The sequence below is a fragment of the Corticium candelabrum genome, chromosome 1 (assembly GCF_963422355.1).
Source record: "Corticium candelabrum chromosome 1, ooCorCand1.1, whole genome shotgun sequence".
NCBI classification, from domain to species: domain Eukaryota; kingdom Metazoa; phylum Porifera; class Homoscleromorpha; order Homosclerophorida; family Plakinidae; genus Corticium; species Corticium candelabrum.
This window is the reverse complement of record NC_085085.1, coordinates 1,008,530-1,028,795: the sequence shown is the minus strand read 5'-3', so window position 1 is coordinate 1,028,795 and position 20,266 is coordinate 1,008,530. Positions and strand designations below refer to the sequence as shown.

The 20,266-nt window shown below is 40.9% G+C and overlaps 7 protein-coding genes across 8 annotated transcripts in view; 5 read left to right on the top strand and 2 right to left on the bottom strand.

Annotated features, from left to right (window-relative positions):
* LOC134189569 (bifunctional heparan sulfate N-deacetylase/N-sulfotransferase 4-like) overlaps positions 1-5,106 on the top strand; it is a 9,037-nt gene extending 3,931 nt beyond the window's left edge. The window contains exons 3-7 of the mRNA XM_062657885.1: positions 1-372; positions 1,271-1,457; positions 2,348-2,521; positions 2,710-2,816; positions 4,772-5,106. The exon at positions 1-372 is cut by the window's left edge and continues 593 nt beyond it. Coding sequence (XP_062513869.1) covers positions 1-372; positions 1,271-1,457; positions 2,348-2,521; positions 2,710-2,816; positions 4,772-4,982 — 1,051 coding nt within the window. The 3' untranslated portion in view covers positions 4,983-5,106. The remainder of the gene's footprint in view (positions 373-1,270; positions 1,458-2,347; positions 2,522-2,709; positions 2,817-4,771) is intronic.
* Positions 5,107-5,149: 43 nt separating this feature from the next.
* On the top strand, positions 5,150-11,136 carry LOC134195413 (uncharacterized). Of its 2 annotated transcripts, none has more exons than XR_009972371.1 (4): positions 5,150-5,384; positions 8,888-9,069; positions 9,395-9,473; positions 10,881-11,136. XR_009972371.1 is itself a non-coding variant. In XM_062664440.1 (4 exons), exons 1-4 carry the CDS (start codon positions 5,350-5,352, stop codon positions 11,029-11,031), a joined length of 399 nt encoding a protein of 132 aa, XP_062520424.1. In that variant the 5' UTR covers positions 5,150-5,349; the 3' UTR covers positions 11,032-11,136. The 2 variants fall into 2 exon arrangements, 1 of the variants encoding a protein (XP_062520424.1); XM_062664440.1 differs by having other exon boundaries at positions 8,936-9,069.
* On the bottom strand, positions 5,485-6,700 carry LOC134189143 (collagen alpha-1(XXIII) chain-like). Its single transcript, XM_062657389.1, has 3 exons — positions 6,511-6,700; positions 6,144-6,440; positions 5,485-6,076 (listed from the first exon to the last, which is right to left on the bottom strand). Exons 1-3 carry the CDS (start codon positions 6,598-6,600, stop codon positions 5,936-5,938), a joined length of 528 nt encoding a protein of 175 aa, XP_062513373.1. The 5' UTR covers positions 6,601-6,700; the 3' UTR covers positions 5,485-5,935.
* On the top strand, positions 7,511-8,295 carry LOC134189156 (uncharacterized). The gene has a single exon (XM_062657397.1). It carries the CDS (start codon positions 7,720-7,722, stop codon positions 8,167-8,169), a length of 450 nt encoding a protein of 149 aa, XP_062513381.1. The 5' UTR covers positions 7,511-7,719; the 3' UTR covers positions 8,170-8,295.
* A 57-nt stretch (positions 11,137-11,193) lies between the features above and the next one.
* Positions 11,194-20,195, top strand: LOC134193346 (dynactin subunit 1-like). Its single transcript, XM_062662184.1, has 4 exons — positions 11,194-11,199; positions 11,271-11,504; positions 14,071-14,289; positions 19,936-20,195. The coding sequence occupies exons 1-4, from the start codon at positions 11,194-11,196 to the stop codon at positions 20,104-20,106; spliced, it is 630 nt and encodes a 209-aa protein (XP_062518168.1). The 3' UTR covers positions 20,107-20,195.
* LOC134186949 (collagen triple helix repeat-containing protein 1-like) lies at positions 11,542-12,732 on the bottom strand. The gene is made up of 3 exons (XM_062655379.1): positions 12,597-12,732; positions 12,161-12,535; positions 11,542-12,093 (listed from the first exon to the last, which is right to left on the bottom strand). Exons 1-3 carry the CDS (start codon positions 12,684-12,686, stop codon positions 11,740-11,742), a joined length of 819 nt encoding a protein of 272 aa, XP_062511363.1. The 5' UTR covers positions 12,687-12,732; the 3' UTR covers positions 11,542-11,739.
* Positions 16,103-19,599, top strand: LOC134186046 (uncharacterized). The gene has a single exon (XM_062654299.1). It carries the CDS (start codon positions 16,555-16,557, stop codon positions 17,845-17,847), a length of 1,293 nt encoding a protein of 430 aa, XP_062510283.1. The 5' UTR covers positions 16,103-16,554; the 3' UTR covers positions 17,848-19,599.
* Positions 20,196-20,266: the final 71 nt, after the last annotated feature.

Genomic DNA, 20,266 nt, shown 5'->3' with positions numbered 1-20,266 from the left:
CGGGAACGACCGATTGGCACTTCGGTGGCTCAACATGACCGTCACATTCATACAGAAATGGACGAATCTGAGGTTATCAACGTCTCGACCCTTAGAATTGGCAAAGCATTATTTCAGTCTTTTTCCTGAGGAGGCAACGACGCCGTTTTGGCAAAATCCGTGTCAAGACAAACGGCATGTTGATATCTGGCCGACGGGCAGGACTTGTCGACTGCCGTCTGTTGTAGTTGTTGGTCCGCAGAAGACGGGGACAACGGCGCTGTATCAGTTTCTGAATCTTCATCCCGATCTGTTGTCGAATAGATTGCATCCAAGGAGTTACGAAGAGCTGCAGTTCTTTAGGAATCCTAACTATGCGAAAGGCTTGGACTGGTGAGCAGTAGAGGGATATGGAGATTGGTTATGTTGACTCAGTGCGGGGCATGTGTGTGTGTGTGTGTGTGTGTGTGTGTGTGTGTGTGTGTGTGTGTGTGTGTGTGTGTGTGTGTGCATAGATATTATGGTGGGCAGTTGTTTCTGTGTAGCTGTGTGTGTGTACCATAACAGATTGACTGCATTTTTGCACTGTTTTCATCTTTTTCTAGTCTCTGTTTAGTGACAGGTTTTTGAAACTTGTTTACTCTTGTTTGTGATTCAAGCGGTTAGAACCCAGGAGGAGTTGGACTGGTGTGCTACAGTATTATCATGTGCACGTTGACAGACAGATGGGTGGGGCATGGATAATGTCATTATATTGTGCAGAATTTATTGACGGGGAGAAAGAGAGTCTATACAAGCCTGTTTGTAATTTTAGACGATAAGTACTGACAGATGGACAGGCAAGCAGACAGACAGATGGATGGATGGAAGATACGTACTGACAGACGGACAAACAGGTAGATAGACAAACAGACAGGTGGATGGATGGGTGGAAGATACGTCCTGACAGATGGACAAACAGGCAGACAGACGAATGGATGGGTGGATGGAAGATACATACTGACAGATTGACAAACAGCTAGATAGACAAACAGACAGAGGGATGAATGTAAGATACGTACTGACAGATTGACAAGAAGGTAGATAGACAAACAGACAGATGGATGGATGGATGAATGATACATACTGACAGATGGACAAACAGACAGACAGATGGATGGATGTCTAGACTAACAGACCCAGAGCAACAGCAACGAGATAAGGTCAATAAGAAAATGTTTGTAACACACACCATGTGTATGACTTGTTGCTGGATGGATAATATATACGTAGTTATTGTTGTTGTTTGCAGGTATATGAGCTTTTTTCCTGATGCTCCACAGAGGAAACATAGCAATTCTACAGCACTTTTATTTGAGAAGTCAGCAAATTACTTTGACTATCCGTTGGCACCAAAGCGGATGTCTTACCTCTTGCCGAGGGCCAAGATTGTTGTTATTCTAGTAGATCCCATCCAAAGAGCATATTCATGGTATCAGGTAGGGACAATGTATAGTTGTGCACTTTTGATATTTATGTTTGTCTGTGTGTGGTCTGTCTGTTTGTCTGTCTGTCTGTTTCTTGCCTGTCTGTCTGTTTTCTGTTTGTTTGTCTGTCTGTCTGTCTGTCTGTTTGTCTGTCTGTCTGTCTGTTTGTCTGTCTGTCTGTTTGTCTGTCTGTTTTTTGTCTTTTGTCTGTTGTCTGTCTGTTTGTTTGTCTGTTTGTATCTGTCTGTCTGTCTGTCTGTTTGTCGATCTGCCTGTCTATTTGTCTGTCTGTTTGTCTGTCTTTCTGTTTTTTGTCTTTTTGTCTGTCCATCTGTTGTCTTTCTGTCTGGTGTGTGTGTGTGTGTGTGTGTGTGTGTGTGTGTGTGTGTGTGTGTGTGTGTGTGTGTGTGTGTGTGTGTGGTGCTGTGGCTCAATTGCATAGAGAGTGCGTTTGGAGAATGAAAACATCTGGGACTTTGCAGGGTTGCAAGTTCAAGTCACAGTGATGGCGAGCTATGGCTTAATTTCTTTGGGCAAGAAACTTACACACAATTGCCTCTCTTGACTCGGGAGTATAAATGAGTACCTGGTCTCTGACTGGGGTGGCAAAGGCCTCTGGGTGGGACTTTGGGTGCCCACACCACAGTTGGCATCGCAGTCTGTGCTCCTGCGAGCACCTGGCCAGGCTCCAGGAGATTGCTAGCACCACCCATAGCTTCTGCTTAGTGCACAGAAACCCAGCCATCTGGTTGGGGGGGCATTACCGTTTCTTGCGGCAGCTCCTTATCCAATTGCCATTTGCCATTGTGTGTGTGTGTGTGTGTGTGTGTGTGTGTGTGTGTGTGTGTGTGTGTGTGTGTGTGTGTGTGTGTGTGATTTATTTGTTTTTATCCTGTTTTCAGCATCAGCGTGCTCATCACGAAGCAGCGTCAAATCGATACTCATTCTATAACATCATAACTCTGAATTCAAGCTGTCCAGACAAATCAGCGTGTACTCTTAAAAGTCGGTGCCTCATTCCTGGACATTATGCAGAACACTTGAAATTGTGGCTGACGTACTACAAATCATCACAGGTTAGACATACTGTGTTTTTATTATCACAAAAGTAATGAGATTGATTGATTGATTGTGTGTGTGTGTGTGTGTGTGTGTGTGTGTGTGTGTGTGTGTGTGTGTGTGTGTGTGTGTGTGTGTGTGTGTGTGTGTGTGTGTGCTAATATGCTGTATTCATACACTGTATGGTGACCATTTTTCTGTGTAGATTTATTTAGTTGACGGTGATGAGCTAGTGAAACAGCCAATGTCTGCAATGGACAAACTGCAAAAGTTTCTTCACGTGCACAGAGTTGATTACGAGAAGCTTCTAAGGTAACAGACTTCCAGTTAGCTTCCGCTTGTTAGAAGTGACAAACTTCTCCACAGCTGGAGTGCTCTGTAATGTATTGTACAGCAATTACTTTCTCATTTGTGACCACCTCAAAGCTTGAGAAATCTGGTTGTAAAACGGAGAGGTGGTTGCATGCCATACAAATTTGCATGTCAGCTGCATGACAGGGATGGCGGAAGCAAATAGAAAGTGGTCAGGTTAACGTGCCCTAAGAAACTTGCTCTTAAAGTGTGCTAACAGACGTGATAGCCTGTGTGATTTGCTTCGAAACCCGGAGGTAGTGTGCAGTCATAGTCTCACATGGGCATAATTATGGAGGCAACCCCATATCAGGTGAGGCAGGGAAATCAACAGAACATTGCAGATTTATGAATATACCTGCTGACCCGCTGATTCTACATCAAATCATGCTATTTGGGTATTTATATTGTTCTGATTGGACACTTTGACAACCCGTAGCAACAAAGAGATTAAGAGAATGACCAGACTAGCCACCGCCGCCATGCATTGCCATGTCCAAACCGTTCATGTTGTGGATGTCACAAGAGCAGATGAGAATAGACTTACAATATGTAAGTAAACTGAAACGTATAGTCTGACATAAACAAAGTCATTTTATTGTTTAGAAGTTTTTTGACAACGATTTTCATTATTAACTTTTAAATATACTGGTTGAACTGCATGACAGCAAGAAGCAGTCACGTACCTCAACAGGTCACACATCACTTCCAATGTCAGACATGCGGATGGCACGATCGGAGCCATTACCTCACCGTTATGACTTGTTTTAATATACTAAAAAGTGCAGCTGTCACTGTAGATGCATGTACTTGCAGTGTCTGAGATAGTCCAATAATTTTTAATCTAAGTCACATGCTCAGGGTGGCTCCATAATTATGCCCGTGTATCAGTGGCAGGCTAGAGGGTGGCGCAACAGAGATCAATAGTACAGTACACGGAGAAGCATCCAACAGTCAGGAATTTTGAGTTTCTTGTTGGTGTTTGCATCGTCAATAGCAGATTTCGCAAGGCGTTTGAGCTGGACAAGTTTTTGTTAATTTTATTATCAGTAATTAATAATTAATTAAGTTAATAGATATTTCTGTTTTTTTGTTTTGTGATGTCACCCTCCCAGTATCCTAAAGTGCACCTACCCCTTTCAGAAACTCTGGATCTGCCAATGAATATGGCTGAGCCTTGAGTTAAGGCTAATAAAGTTGTTGATAAATATATTATCTATTTTAATCATCTATACCTTTAGACCGGAAGTGGACGTTCATACTCCACTGGTGAAAGTGTACTTTTTGAAAAGTGTTCTGGCCATGGCAGGACCGGTCAGCCTGTTCCACTGTCTATTTATGAGTAATAAACTGGTTGGAAAAAGGAGGTGAACGACATCAGGGGAGTACACTTAGCTTGAATAATGGGATTCCAGGTGAGTCCTGATGGATGGATACCTAAAAGAGATTACAGCACAACCAAATTGTCCAGATAATTGAATATGTCCGGATAATCGAAATGATGGTGTGGTACAGACTTCTTAGGGGCTGGGCTCAGTCAGACATCAACAGTCAAGTAATGGACAGATGTTTAGTATGCAGCAATATTAGGTCAACGTATGTACTGTACCAGTAGGTGTATTGACTTCTTTCTACTATGCAATTGTCAGCAACACCCGCTTTCTCTTAGTGGGTTGACAGCTTGTGGTTTTGGTGAAAGACGCATGCTTTTCAGGCAGACAGAAATTATCGAATCTGGATAATGAGGGTGTAGTGTACTATAGTTATGAGTATAGCAAATGACAAGGTGTGTGATATGCTTTCTACAACAAGTCAACAACAACTTGCCATTTTGTATTTATTTGTAATTTATTTTTTTATAAGATAGTTTAGTCTCAATCATTCGTACAAATTTATTTTTGTTTGTTACATTGTAGATATGATGAACGCAAGGGATTCTTTTGTGAGGCTCGAGGTTCCAGTCAGACGAAATGTCTTGGTAAAGGAAAGGGTCGTTCGTACAAGCCGTTGGATGATCATTCAAGGCAATTTCTCAAGCAATACTACAGACAACACAACATTGAGATGAAGGCTATCATGCTAGAGCATGGCTGGACACTTCCTGTTTGGCTACAGAATATAGAATGAAAATAGTAGAATTTTTTGTTTTTTAGAAAATTGATTTATACATTTATGTACTTCTTTAGAATATAATGCCCTAATGTTCAGTATTACAGTGTAATTAATAGTTGAATATACGGGTCTGTCTATAATTGTATCCGGGATTGAGTGTACGTCGTATATATATTCTCGTCTACACACCTAGTGGCAAGTCGCGGGGTCGATCAAGTTGGTCATCGCGTTCAAGTCAAGGACGAAGGATTTTTTGGCGGCGTTGCATACGTTGGATCGCATCTTTTTGCGAGCGTAAAATGGATCGGTGTAGTGCTAGAGATGAAGCGGTTGGGAAGAACGACGGCAGCGTGCAGGGAAAGAGATACTTTGATTAATTGTCATGACAACTTTGGCATCTTTGTGCGGCAATGACTGGTATGATATATATATACACATCTTTGTTGCGTAAATTAGTTGAAAATTAATGGAAAAGCTTAATTAAGAGAAACGTGCATGTTTATCTACTAGGCTTAGTGATGGTACATTAATATTAACTACTGATTAGACTATAAGTGTTGTTCTGTAACTCTGACGGATGATATTGATTGTCAGTGCAGCTACACGTTGAATTAATCATACAAACACTCACATAGGGCACATACGGCAAAGACAGACATGCACGGGCATCATCCAGCCTCCTACTTCAGCTACCTCGTACTGTACGTACTGCAAACTATACTGAACACAAGTTCTAATTTCTCTCTAATTCAGTCACTTTTGTGATGGAGGAACTTCTGCAATCATAATGCGAGATGGTGAATGAAATCCTGTATAGCCATCATACGTTGTTGATCTCCATTTGTTACAGTTTCCAATGTTGAATCCAATTGTGACTTGACCTGCTGGAATTTTCTCACAGTATCCCTCAATCTGTCTGTGACGATGAGGATTATCTTCTAGTCTACTATACACAACTCCCTCAATAGTCATAGGTCCACTGCACTCGTTACCGTTGAATGTAAAATACCATCGAGAACAGCACTCACCACTGGAGCATACAACCCTGAGAGTTCCTGCATATGCAACATGTAGAGCTGAATTGCTGTCATGTTTCCTAAATTACAGTTCTGTTGAAAAGAAAGCAGAAACAAGTTACACGTTGATAATTGTAATCACAAATCGAGTTGGAATAACCTGAATCAGACCGCTGTCCTTCCCATCCTCTCTATTCCACACACACTGTTTCCAGTTGAGTGTTATAGCTTCTCCTTTCTCTCCTTTTGTTCCTGTTTCTCCTTTTTTTCCTGTTTCTCCTTTTATCCCTCGTGGACCTTGTGGAACTATCTTCCCAGCATTACCTTTATTACCAACATCTCCCACTAATCCTCTCTCTCCCTTTATTCCTTTTTCTCCTTTTATTCCATCTTGTCCGGGTGATCTGTGCAACCCAGGTGATCCAGGTACACCAGGAACACCAGCAGGCACACATGTCTACTCATAAACAAAATCACATACTGAGACTGTGACATATTTTAATTACTGCTTGATGAATCATCATAACCTGCTGATTTCTCTCATCTGACACACTTTGACCACCAGAAGTAGCAATGACTTGAATGAGCACAAGAACTGTCACAAAAAATGAAAACATGATGATGACCGATATCCTCGATACTGATGAAGTGAGCTGGTGAGCTTGCTTTTATATACTCCTCCTCACACACCCTCACATCCGAGGTGGGTACAGTCTAGTCTGAAACAGAACAAGTTTGGCAATGTTTTAGAAGTCATCTACTACGAAAGATGGTGCTAAAAAGGCAGTGCTAAAGAGCCAGTCTTTTCTGTTGTTTGTTTTCTGTTTTATATAGTGGAAGTTTGTTTGACTTTCCATGTTATCACTTACCATTGCGAACATAGTAACTTATATTACGTGGCACTTTACTAACAAAGCATCATATCATAAGATTTCTTCTATTTAAGGGTAAGCTCTTATTGGTTACTTAAGGAAACCATGTCAGCTATTAGAACACTGCAGATCTACTAATTTGCAGATGGCTCATGAGTGTTTTTGTAGATCCTGTTGAGACTTGTGAAATGTTTCAACAACATGCCACAACTGACATAGACTGACATGGGGTATCAAGATGTTTCTAGTCAGCCATAATTATATAACATGCTATTAGCGGTTGTGTAGCATTCCCCCAAGTAGCAGAGATATATGGTACTACCTAGACCTTGGATTTGAAAACTAACCCATTACTAATAGAAGCCTTCCTTTCTGTTTGTTGAAATAGAAGTTTGTGATATAGTATACTGTTCCGGCAACTCCTGCCAAGTATCCATTTCGTTCGGCCAGATGCTGGGTGCTGTGCTGATCCCAAACGGCATTCGAGTGTAATCGAATAACCCCTTACTGGTATTCATGGTCAGATATTCTTGGCTGTCTAGCTCCACTTGCAACTGTTGGTAAGCATGTTTTATATCCAGCCTCGAACGGACAAGTTGAGAGAATGGTGCAAGAGTTTAAGAAGTCTCTAAAAACAAAGCTAACTGGTAGGTCCGTGAGTCACCAGGTTTCAGTCTTTTTATTGCACTACGGGGCAACACCAAACAGCACAACCGGCAATGTATACCAGCCGAATTGACGTTGAAGCGAAGTCTGAGAACAAGACTATCACTATTACGTCCTGAAGCTGACAGTGAATTGAGAGAGGCTCAGAGTCAACAATATGACACTGCATCTGGCCTTGTTCGACAGCTAGAGCCGGGAATGACAGTCAGTGTTGCAAATCCAAGACAAGATAGCAGAGGGAAATGGCTATGTGGCATCATTATCCAACTTTTAGGGCCTGCAACATATCTTGTAAGTGTTGAAGGAGGGACAAGGTATATCCATATTGACCAGTTGAGACAGCATGATGGAAGGAGTTTTCCAGAGTACACATGGGAATCTACAGGAGATATATCTGTACCCACAATGAACCAAGACAATGGCAACAGGAAGCGAAAAGGTCAAGATCAACGTAGTGCTACAAGTACATCCACAAGCACATCATCAGGATCCTCTCAAGATAATAACAGTGCACAAGAAAACATCACCGAGACTACACCAATGTCCCAGCAGTCTCACCAGGTACCATCGCCTACAGCAGTTGCTGAAGAGAGACGATGCCCTCTTCGTGAAAACAGAAAACTACCTGCAGGATACAGACAATCCTAAAGGGGGAGGAGTGTGGTATAGTATACTAATTAGATTAGCTATGTATATGTTGTGAGACAATTCATCTTTAGTTAGTCTGTGTTTAGTCTGAGTAGTCTGCGTTCAGCGTTCTGTGAGTAATAGAGCTTTCGTGTCTGAATCAGTGCGTACGTGTCATTATAAGGGTATATACACGTCAAAGTTGGGCTGTTATTTAATCAGGTAGCGTAAAGCAATCAATCCCCTAACATGGTACAAATCACTTTAATTAGTTGGTAATGTCAGCTGCTGTTCACGTGTAACAAGTCTCTTGTGGGTAAGTTTGCATACTCAAGCTTTTGTACACTGTATGTAGGATGGGGACAGGCAAGGACAGCTAAAAATTTCTCAAAAAATCTGTCACTTGGACAGGCACTTGTTGAGGCTGAATTTTGAGCCCTGAGAATCATAAGATTTCTTCTATGTAGCCTACTAAGGATAAGCTCTCTATAACCAGTAGCGCCAGGCAGTTATTATAAGGCCTAATGGTTGACCCTAGTGGAAGTGGGATATGTCACCTATTCTAATCCAATACTGGACTCTGATTGGTGCAGACCAAGCTAGGGTGCTACAAGAGTTTTATAGTAGTAGTGTTGTACACTAAGTTGTTTGATTTGCCAGTGCATTATGCACTAACGTTGAATGAAAATTTAATGCATTTAGAATGTGTTGACTATGATGTATCACTACTTTTCTGTAGTTTCAAAACGAAGAGACTTAAATAATGGAGATATGCAAACTTCTGTAGGAGCAGATGTCAGAATGCAAGAGCAGATGGTCAATGTATCAGTCTGATCTACGCAGTTGAAGCAGGCAAGAAAGGACCCGAAAGAAGCTCAAGAAGCAATTTAAAAAGGCATGCAAGGATTGAAGAGGAATCCAGTAAGATTTACACTTTGCATCAATTATTGTCGGTCAAACGTGGTCTTTGGTGGTTTAACTGCTTGTAGCTATTAACTTGTGTTAGTAGTGGTTGATTGGTGACTTGTAAAGTATAAAGACTTGCCAGCAGGTGTGCTTGTATTTGACACATGGATGAACGGATAGACATGTAGACAGAGAAGACAGATAATAATTATGTTGTCCATAAATGCTAATACAAACAATGTTGGAGTGTAATTACAGAGGTCATTTGTCTGTCTAGACGTTTTTTAGTTCTTGTGGATTTTTTATGTTTGATTTTTTTGGTTTTGGACTGTTTGTGAAGGGATGGAATATGTGACTGAGTCAGTCAAAGTGGAGCTGTTGGAACACCAAAATGCAATGCTAAGAGATGCTCTTGTGAGGTTAGACAGATCAATGACCTATTGTTTACATTATTGTGTGTGTGTGTGTGTGTGTGTGTGTGTGTGTGTGTGTGTGTGTGTGTGTTTTGTGTGTGTGTGTGTGTGTGTGTGTGTGTGTGTGTGTGTGTGTGTGTGTGTGTGTGCCACAAAAGCAGAGTAGCAGAAATGTGTACTTTTACAGAACTTTTTCAAGAAATCCCAAAAATTAATTACAAATATCTGAGTTATGTTTTATTTATGTCTGTAAACGTATGTAGTGATAATTCTGTATCTATCTGGACTATCTATCTGTTGATATGCTGTATTTATGATGAGGCTGCACTGAGAAATGTTGGGCGGGCAGGTGGTTGGGAAGGCGGGCAGGTTTTTGCCATTTTGGTAATACTAGCAACAGTAGGCAAGTAGCTTTGAAATATTGCTTCTGCATTAATTCTGCTTAGTGCCACTTGTTCACCTTCTTTTCTCAAACAAAAGTACACATATCGACATTTGAACTTGGCATGGAGCTAGATCCAACTCAGTGTCTTGTTTGGAAAAAGTGGTTGTGGTTGCAGTTCGCACGATTATCACATCGTCAACTCGATCACTGTATCGAACCTCTTGTAACAGCTCAAGAAGACTACAGTCCCCAGACACACACGAAGAATCTTGCATGCCATCTCTCAAAACGTGCGCTCCTATCTTCGAACACGTATATGCACAGATCGATCAACAGAAGATGACGACATACTGACTTCTCAGGATGCCCTTGCACAAGATCTGCAAGGTTGTGCAAACATGGGTGGGCAGGCTACCCCAACCCGACAATTTTTGGTTGTGGCCTGATTGTTGTTAGTTATTTTGTTGACAGTGATGAGCTGGTGAAACAGCCAGTGTCTGCAATGGACAAACTGCAAATGTGTTTTATGTAGACAGTGACAGTGTTAATTATCAGAAGCTTCTAATGTAATGTACATACTTTCATTTAGCTTTTGAGGTCACTTACTGCATTTGGCAAATTTCTCCTCAGCTGGAGTGTTGTGTAATACGTTAATACTAACCCTTCTCTCTTGTTTGTGACCATATGCACCTCCAACGCTTGTTTAACAGTTGAACCTGATTGTAAAACGGAGATGGTTTTTGATGAATTGTAGCTGCCATACAAATTTGCATGTCAGGTGCTTGACTGAACTGGTTGTAAAGAGGAGGTGGATAACATCAGGGAGGATTGCATTTAGTTTGAAAGAGACTATAGAGTTTGAAAGAGACTATAGAGTCATGAGTATAGCAAATGACAAGATATATGCTTCTTACAACAAGAGAGAGAGAGCAAAATGCAAGTTTTGTATTTATTTGTAATTTATTTTATCAGATAGTTTGGTCTCAATCATTCATACAAATTTTATTTATCTGTTTGTTACATTGTAGATGTGATGAACGAAGGGATTCTTTTGTGAGGCTCGAGGTTTCAGTCAGACAAAATGTCTCGGTAAAGGAAATGGTCATTTGTACAAGCTGTTGGATGATCAGTCAAGGCAATTTCTCAAGCAATACAACAGACAGCACAACATTCAGATAAAGGCTATCCTGTTAGAGCATGGCTGGACACTTCCTGTTTGGCTACAGAATATAGAATGAAAATTAGAATTTTGTTTTTTTAAAAATTTATTTATACGTTTATGTACTTTTTTAGACTAGAATGCCCTAATGTTCAGTAGTACAATGTAATTAACAGTTTGATATGCGGGTTTGTCCATGATCGTATCCGGGATTGAGTAGTTCGTATCCGGGGTTTGCAATAAGTGATTCTCTGGAAAGCCCGTAGTCTATAAACTAAATAGCGGAGTCGCGGTTGATCAAAGTTGGTCATCGCGTTCAAGTCAAGGACAAAGGATTTTTGGTGTCGTTGCATACGTTGGATCGACTCTTTTTGCGAGCGGAAAATGGGTCGGTGTAGTGATAGATGAAGCGGTTGGGAAGAACGTCGACAGCGTTCAGGGAAAGAGATACTTTGATTGTCATGACAACTGTGGCATTGTGAGGCAATCACAGGTATGATATATATACACATCTTTGTTGCGTAAATTAATTGATTGATTAATGGAAAAAAGTTTAGTACATGTAAAATGTAAATACTGACTAGACATTTAGTGTTGTTCTGTAACTTTGACGGACAATATCGATTGTTAGTTGCAGCTACACGTTGAATTAATCATACATACCCTCACATACGGCGAAAAGAGACATACACGTACTGAACACAAGTTCTAATTTCTCTCTAATTCAGTCACTTTTGTGATGGAGGAACTTCTTCAATCATAATGCGAGATACTGAATTCCATCCTGTATTGCCATTATATGTCAAGTATCCCTTACAGTTTCCAATGTTGAATCCAATTGTGACTTGACCTGCTGGAATGTTCTCACAGTATCCTTCAATCTGTCTGTGAGGAAGAGGATTATTATTAGCTGGTTGGGCATACACAACTCCCTCAATGGTCATAGGTCCACTGCACTCATTACCGTTGAATGTAAAATACCATCGAGAACAGCAAGCACCACTGGTGCAGTAAACCCTGAGATTTCCTGCATATGCAACACGTAGAGCTGAATTGCTGTCATGTTTCCTAAAATTACAGTTCTGTTGAAAAGAAAGCAGAAACAAGTCACACGTTGATAATTGTAATCACAAGTCGAGTTGGAATAACCTGAATCAGACCGCTGTCCTTTGAATCCTCTCTATTCCACACACGCTGTTTCCAGTTGAGTGTCATAGCTTTTCCTTTCTCTCCTTTCCTTCCTGTTTCTCCTTTTATCCCTCGTGGACCTTGTGGACCTTGCGAACCTTGTGGACCTATTTTCCCAGCATTACCTTTACCACCGACATCTCCCGCTAATCCTCTCTCTCCCTTTATTCCTTTCTCTCCTTTCCTTCCTTCTCCTTTTATTCCTTGTGCACCAACATCTCCAACTAATCCTTTCTCTCCGTTCATCCCCTTTTCTCCTTTCATTCCATCTCGTCCGGGTGATCCATTAACTCCAGGTGATCCAGGTACTCCAGGTACACCAGCAGACACACATGTCTACTCAGTAAACAAAATCAGAATAATATATTTTAATTACTACTTGATGTATCATCATAACCTGCTGATTTCTCTCATCTGACACACTTTGACCACCAGAAGTAGCAATGACTTGAATGAGCACAAGAACTGTCACAAAAAATGAAAACATGATGATGACCGATATCCTCGATACTGATGAAGTGAGCTGGTGAGCTTGCTCTTCTATACTCCTTCTCACACACCCTCACATCTGGGGTGGGTACAGTCTAGTCTGAAATAGAACATTTCCATGTAATCTAATGTTTGCAATAGACTTCCCGCTAAACCTGGTCTCAAATGCTTTCCCACAGCTACTCTTTCATCTAGGGTTCTTGTTGCTTTTATCACTTGACTTGCACAACCTACCACATTTTCTGTATTTAGTCTCAAGTTCCAATTTCTGTGCTTCATCTGTTTACCTTGTTTACATGTCCTAATGTAAGAGACACTACGCTTGTGGTATTGTATTGAAGTGATGCGTCTCTCAATGCATTGGAATAGAATGAGAGGTAGTTTACCTAACCAGCAACTGGAGTTACTTTCAATTGAGAAATGCTTTAATTAATTAATATTCAAACAAACTCAGTACTATATTACAAATACTCTATCTAGCATGACAGAGTAGACAAGGTAACAATACTAGTCAGTAAAACGTTGATATTGATGATGACAAGGAAAGTTAAAAATTTGCAGCAAGTGATTAGATGATTAAGATAATTAACCCATTTGGTCTAACAATGATATTAATACCAATTACTATACTTACATGTGTTGCCTCCTTGTCTGAGGTTATTCACCATCTTTGCGTGTTTAGTAGACCTTTGATGTATAGCATTCTCAAAAGGTTGGAAACTGGCCGTAAGTTTGATGATATACAAATGATATGGAGTCTATAACTTATTATTATAGTATGACAATATAATGATACGACTTATATTGGAGGGATGCATGTGTATATCGTTGTATTGGAGGGATGCATGTGTATACCATGGTATTGGAGTGATGCATTATGTTGTATTGGAGAGCTGCATCATGTTGTATTGGAGGGATAATGTTGTATTGGAGGGATGATGTTGTATTGGAGGGATGCATCATGTTGTATTGGAGGGTTGCATGTGATACCATTGTATTGGAGGGATGCATCGTGTTTTATTGAAGGATGCATCATGTTGTATTGGAGGAATGCATGTGTATACCGTTGTATTGGAGGGATGCATTATGTTGTATTGGAGGGATGATGTTGTATTGGAGGGATGTATGTGTATACCGTTGTATTGGAGGGATGCATCATGGTGTATTATAGGGATGCATCATGTTGTATTGGAGGGATGCATCATGTTGTATTGCAAGGATACATCATATTGTATGGGAGGGATGCATCACTTGACAATGTTGGCAGATGTATTGTACTATTGTATTGAAGGATGCTGTAATAGTGTATTGTAATCTAACAACTTTTTGGTCACTCGATTTCTTTCCGGTTTCACAAACGTGAGCATGCTTATTGTTTTTAGGTTGTTGTACTGGATGAGGTTGGTGAGGAAACAGAATCTCCTGGAATGTTGACTCCCAAGACGCCATCTCCTGCTGTGAAGAGACGCTCAAGTGGACAGCCACAGTCATCAGGAGGACGAAGTGGCCTCAAACCTCCCAGTGCTGGCATAGCAAAAAAAGAGACTGGACAAAGTTTATCTGCAGTTTCTGAGCCTGTTGCAGTCGTACCAGAACCGAAAGTAAATGAGATCGTATACATGTTTGTTATTCTGTTGGTTTCTGTGACGCATGCTGACACCCTGTTCTCACACTAGGTAGGTAACTTAAGCAATGCCATGCAATGCAATGCAATGCAAGTTTAAACAAACAAACAAACAAACAAATGCAATGCAACTCAGGGCAATCTCGTTGACACTACACTGACACTGTGGGCATACGTGTTGACTAGCATGTTGTACGTAGATTGAAAAATTGTTTGTGCTGTAAAAAATGTCGTCTTGTGCATGACAGCAGTAGGTTTTCTTACTGAACTTGGTGGGCCGTATCATTAAGTGTCAGACTACGAGATTTCAAGAAGTAATGCATCCTGGTGAAATACTAGATGCTCACTGGCAAGTTATTGGAGACGATTTCAATCATTCAACTCGTGTGTGTGTGTGTGTGTGTGTGTGTGTGTGTGTGTGTGTGTGTGTGTGTGTGTGTGTGTGTGTGTGTGTGTGTTTACAATTTCAGTTTCACCTGTTTAGTTATGCATGTACTCAGCATCTGCCAAAAATCCACTTTAGCAGTGTGGTAACAGTGAGTCACTAGATAGTTTGGATTGTGCTCTTTAGTTAATTAACCAGTCTACAGGATTATGGATTAGCAAATGTGGCTGACAGTGTCTGGATTTATACAGCAACATGAGACTGTTCTGGTTGACATGCACAAGTTACAGCCATAACTGTCATATGAATAGACTATTCAAAGTATACTACAGTAGAATTCCATAAACAGCCCCTGTGCATATACAATACAAGTAACTTTCAAAAACTGGACAAGAGCATGGGTTTATACCAGGGACCTAGATTACTGTAGATCCAGGCACACAGCTTGAATTTTTGGTGTGCATGGCTGATTGGCCGTGGTGTTGTTGCAAAAATCATTATAGTGTCATCTTCAACAGAAATTTGGTGCTGGACGGGAATTTGTGAAAACGTGCATTGTCCATGACAGCGTCTGTTTGTCGGACGAAGTGACTTGGCTGACCTGTAAGTACGCTAGTCCATTGACCTCTATTCGTTTTTGTTAGGGTATCCTAGACTTGTACCCAGTCCTCCTCTTTGCGCACTCCACGTGTTTTAGCACGTTCTTTTGTTCCACTAGCTTGACTAAAACATGTGGAGTGAACGTGAGGAGGAGGATTGGCGACAAGTCTAACGTTATCCAAAGTCAGAGCAAACAGATGCCTAATCTACATGTGCACGCACATGTTTTGTTTTGGCTCTGGTGGCTTTGTGGTCACCTCATTATGACAACCAAAATTGCAGTTAGACGGATAGCTGTGTAAATATGGTACTTTGGGTGTAATAATCACCACATGAGGGGGTTTTCAATGATGTCAAATGCATGAGCGTTTGTGCCTCTTGCCTTACACTGTACACATTTAGCGCCATGTGGTGTGCATGTACACCAGCCGAGAATTTAGCACTGTATATTGCTTATCTATTCATGTTGATATTGATGACCTGATGAAACAGCCAGTTTCTGCAATGGACAAACTGCAAAAAAGTTTTTTATGTAAACAGTGACAGTGTTGATTATCAGAAGCTTCTAAGGTAATATACATACTTTCATTTAGCTTTTGAGGTTACTTACTGCATGTGGCAATTTCTCCTCTGCTGGAGTGTTATGTAATGTGATACACTAACCCTTCTCTGTCTTGTTTGTGACCACTTGAAACGCTTGTGTTACAGTTGAACCTGACTGTAAAACAGAGATTGTTTTTGATGAATGGTGTGTATATATATATATATATATATATATATATATATATATATATATATATATATATATATATTATATATATACCCTATATATATGATGTCTCGGATGTGTCATGTTGTTGTGAAACATTTGAATCTTCTGCATCTTCTGGGCTATTCTCATTACTGTGTTTGGCATTGTGTTTTTGTTTCATATTGCCATGACTAGTGAGACGTCATCGTCTTCAGGAAACACTGAAATTGCCATCAGTGACTATGACGACGATGACGACGATGCTAACGGCGATGTTGCTGACACACGTGCCTTTCTATGCCCTATTTGTGAGAAAGGTTTTGCTTCTGACAACGCTAGATGGCAGCATGTCAACGTAGAACACATTTCAAGACGTATTTCTGTCGGCCACCTTTTTTAAGAAACACGGGCGTAACCTCTGCTCAACTTGTGGGTTTACCTATTCGAGTTGCTGGACAACATGCCGTCGCTCGCAAGGTTCCAATAGTTCTCGTTGTCAAGGTCTGATGACAGGTCCAGAACATTCTGCGTGGTTATCAAAGTCTACTGTCTCAGTTGCGGTTCCTTTGAATTCGGTTGAGTCTGAACATTCATCATCGTCTCCTTCCAGTATGGAAAGTTTACCAGATTCTACCGGCCTTGTTTTGGAAGCGATTAAATGGGCTGAGAAGCTTTCCTGCCGCTCTGATTGTGAATCAACTTTGTTTTCTTCTCTCATGAATGAGATCATTTCACTGCCTGTCACTACTGTTATGCATATCCCTCACTCTGCTCGTTCTGAGTTGGCAGAGGTTTTTGCTGCAGAATTAAAACATGCATCTGTGGATGGTCTCTGGGGATTCGCTCGATTCTTTCTCTTTTCAAAAGCAGTTCTCAGATGTCCTCCTAGGGGAGGCAAGAAGAAGCAAGTTATTGTCAAGACTATTCTGTTGTCACGTATTCGAAGGTGGAAGGAAGGCGATTTGGTATCTCTTTGGGAAGAGGCGAGATTAGATTCTTATCGTAGTGGCAAGAATTTCAATGCGAACCATACATCTCTTGAGTCAGCGAATGCCAAACAAGCTTTTTCATTGGCCAGAGAGGGCCGATATGGTGATGCCATGCGCTTGCTATCCTCCTCTGGTTGTGCTCCTCACGATGACCTTTCTGCAGTTTCTGAACTACAAGAGAGACATCCATATCATTCTCTCCCAGTCTGGATTACTGAGATTCCTGCTCCACTTGTTGTTACCTCAAGTTCTGTTTTGGAGGCTTTACGTGGATTTCCAAAAGCATCTAGTCCAGGCGGAGCTAAGCTAAGATGCCAGCACCTACTTGATGTCATTGAGGGTTCTACTACATCTTCAGCCCAAGATTGTTTAGCAAATTTGACTGATTTGGTCTGTTTTCTTCTTTCTGGTCAAGCTCACCCTTCTATAGCTCCATGGCTCACAAGCGCTCCTCTCACTGTCTTATACAAGAAGCAGGGAGGTATTCGTCCAATTGCAGTAGGGGTGGTCTTGAGACGCCTAACAAGTCGTTTGTGTTGCTCAGCAGTACGACAGAATTGTCCAGATGTCTTCTTGCCTACTGGTCAGATTGGTGTAGGCATCTGTGGTGGCTTGGAAGCTGCAGTCCACTCCCTGTCTACAGTTCTTGACAGTCAAGGAAGCAATCCTGACTTATGCTGTTTGAAAATCGATTTCTCAAACGCATTTAAGGAATGTAACCGTTCTTCTTTTCTTGACCGAGTTCACAAAGATTTTCCTGAGATTTTTGTATGGACTCAATGGTGCTACCACTGTGAAGGAGAATTATGATTTGGCGATGTTTCTATAAAATCAGCAAGTGGAGTCCAGCAAGGAGACCCATTGGGTTCTCTTCTCTTCTCTGAAGTCATTCTCAACCTTTTGGATGATATAGCACTTATTCCAAATCTCTGTCTTCAAATTTGGTATGTGGATGATGGCACCTTTGTTGGCTCATGTTCATCTGTGGCAGGTCTTCTGAATCAGTTGTCTTCAATTGGCCCTTCCCATGGGTTACATCTCAATATGAGTAAAAGTGAAGTCTTTTGGCCTTCAGGCGACAGGTGTTTTCCAAATTTTCCAATCGAAGTCCAAAGGGTTGAAGATTCACTTGGAGGAGCTGAGCTGTTGGGATCACCTATGTTTGGATCCGACTCTTTATGTCAAGTACTGCCAAACATATTGACAAGGTCTTGCTATGTCAAAATCATCTTCAAGATTTACAGGACCCCCAAGTGGAGCTTCATCTGCTACGCACATGTCTCAGCATATGCAAGATCAACTATCTACTGAGGAATGTTTCTCATGACAAAATCTCTCTTCAGTTGAGTAGATTCGATAATGGCATGCGCAGGTGTTTAGAGAGGATTTCACGATCCTCTTTACCTGACTCAGCTTGGTCTCAAGCCACGCTACCTATTCGTTTGGAGGACTGGGTTTGAGAGAAGCATGCAATTCATACTCAGCAGCCTTTATCGGCAGTTGTAACTCCACGAGGGATTTATCCTGCCAGTTGCTAAAAACTTTTGTCTCTTCATTTGTTGCAGAGGAAGCAACTGTATCAAGTAACCATCCAGACTTGGTTGTTCCTGGTGAACTTCAATCTCGTGAACATCTGAACTCGATTCTTCTGCAAACAGCACTATTTGTCTAACAACGTCTAAGTAACATGACATTCAAGTCATCTTTGACTCTTCTTTGCAATCACAAATCAAGGCTTCTGCCAGTCTTCGAGACAAAGCACGGCTAAATACAATTTCAGCTCCTTTTGCAGGTTCATGGATTAGGGCAATACCCAACCCTGTCTTCGGCCTTACCATGTCTGCACAGGAGTATATTGTTTGTCTGCATCTTTGGCGGGGCATTTGCTTATTTCCTCTTCCACCTTCTTCCAGCAGGTGCTACTGTGGTTCCATTTTGGACAGTCACGGAGATCATGTTCTAGGCTGCCACAGTGGCTCCCTGAGAAACAAACGTCACAATGCTTTGTGTGACATTATATTTCATTGTCTCCAGACGAACAACTCAGGAACTCGACGTGAACAACGCTGTACTAGTGAGAATCAATCAAGACCAGGAGACGTCTTTCACCCTGATTTTTTGCAAGTTCGTTCCGCATATTTTGATCTTTCTGTCAGAAATTCTCTTCAACCATCTTATATCATCTTTTCCGCCAACACAGCTGGTACTGCTGCAGCAGCAGGGGAGATGGGAAAAGATCATCGCCATCTTTTGAACGTTGAGTGTACTGGTTCTCTCTTTTATCCTCTAGTGGTAGAGACGTTTGGTCTGTGGTCTTCATCCAGCTCAAAGTACTCAAAGACATCGCTAGGAAGACTACCATCACCAGTGGACTTACTATTAGCAAGGCTTCAACTTACTTACATGAACGTTTATCTGTCTGTTTGTGGAAATATAATTAAAAAATGATTTTAGCATTATTAGCTGTTAGCTCTGTTTCTGATAAATGGGACTCATACTTGTATGTTTAGAGTTGTATTATGCAGTCACCTTTAGGTGGTGGGACTATAATTATATTATAACATTGAGTGAGTGTGTGTGTGTGTGTATATATATATATATATATATATATATATATAGCTGCCGGGTCATACAAATTTGCATGTCAGGTGCTTGACTGAACTGGTTGTAAAGCGGAGGTGGATAACAACAGGGAGGATTGCATGTAGTTTGAAAAAGCTATAGTTATGAGTATAGCTCATGACATGATACGCTTCTTACAACAAGAGAGAGCAAAATGAAGTCATGTATATATTTTATAGGGTAGTTTAGTCTCAGTCATTCTTACAAATTTATTTATCTGTTTGTTACATTGTAGATATGATAAACGTTTGTTTTGATTCTTTTGTGGGGCTTAAGGTTCCAGTCAGACGAAATGTCTCAGTAAAGGAAAGGGTTGTTTGTACAAGCCGTTGGATGATCAGTCAAGGCAGTTTCTCAAGAAATACTACAGCCTCAGCACAACATTCAGATGAAGGCTATCGTGTTAGACCATGGGAGTGCTGGACACTTCCTGTTTGGCTGGAATGAAAATATTAGAATTTTTTTAGAAAATTGATTTATACGTTTATGTACTTCTTTAGAATATAATATCCTAATGTTCAATATTACCATTATGTAATTAGCAGTTTGATATACGGGTCTGTCCAAAATCGTATCCGGGGTTTGCAAGAGTGATTCTTTTGAAAGC

Coding starts and splice junctions, on each gene's coding strand:
- LOC134195413 (XM_062664440.1), top strand. CDS start 5,350: ATGACAACTTTGGCATCTTTGTGCGGCAATGACTG. Junction 5,385..8,935: donor TCTTTGTGCGGCAATGACTG/GTATGATATATA, acceptor AAACTTCTGTAG/GAGCAGATGTCAGAATGCAA. Junction 9,474..10,880: donor CTAAGAGATGCTCTTGTGAG/GTTAGACAGATC, acceptor GTTACATTGTAG/ATGTGATGAACGAAGGGATT.
- LOC134189143 (XM_062657389.1), bottom strand. CDS start 6,600: ATGTTTTCATTTTTTGTGACAGTTCTTGTGCTCATTCAAGTCATTGCT. Junction 6,441..6,510: donor CAGATGAGAGAAATCAGCAG/GTTATGATGATT, acceptor GTTTATGAGTAG/ACATGTGTGCCTGCTGGTGT. Junction 6,077..6,143: donor AGGACAGCGGTCTGATTCAG/GTTATTCCAACT, acceptor TCTTTTCAACAG/AACTGTAATTTAGGAAACAT.
- LOC134189156 (XM_062657397.1), top strand. CDS start 7,720: ATGACAGTCAGTGTTGCAAATCCAAGACAAGATAGCAGAGGGAAATGG.
- LOC134193346 (XM_062662184.1), top strand. Junction 11,505..14,070: donor GCATTGTGAGGCAATCACAG/GTATGATATATA, acceptor TATTGTTTTTAG/GTTGTTGTACTGGATGAGGT. Junction 14,290..19,935: donor CAGTCGTACCAGAACCGAAA/GTAAATGAGATC, acceptor GTGGGGCTTAAG/GTTCCAGTCAGACGAAATGT.
- LOC134186949 (XM_062655379.1), bottom strand. CDS start 12,686: ATGTTTTCATTTTTTGTGACAGTTCTTGTGCTCATTCAAGTCATTGCT. Junction 12,536..12,596: donor CAGATGAGAGAAATCAGCAG/GTTATGATGATA, acceptor TTTACTGAGTAG/ACATGTGTGTCTGCTGGTGT. Junction 12,094..12,160: donor AGGACAGCGGTCTGATTCAG/GTTATTCCAACT, acceptor TCTTTTCAACAG/AACTGTAATTTTAGGAAACA.
- LOC134186046 (XM_062654299.1), top strand. CDS start 16,555: ATGACAGGTCCAGAACATTCTGCGTGGTTATCAAAGTCTACTGTCTCA.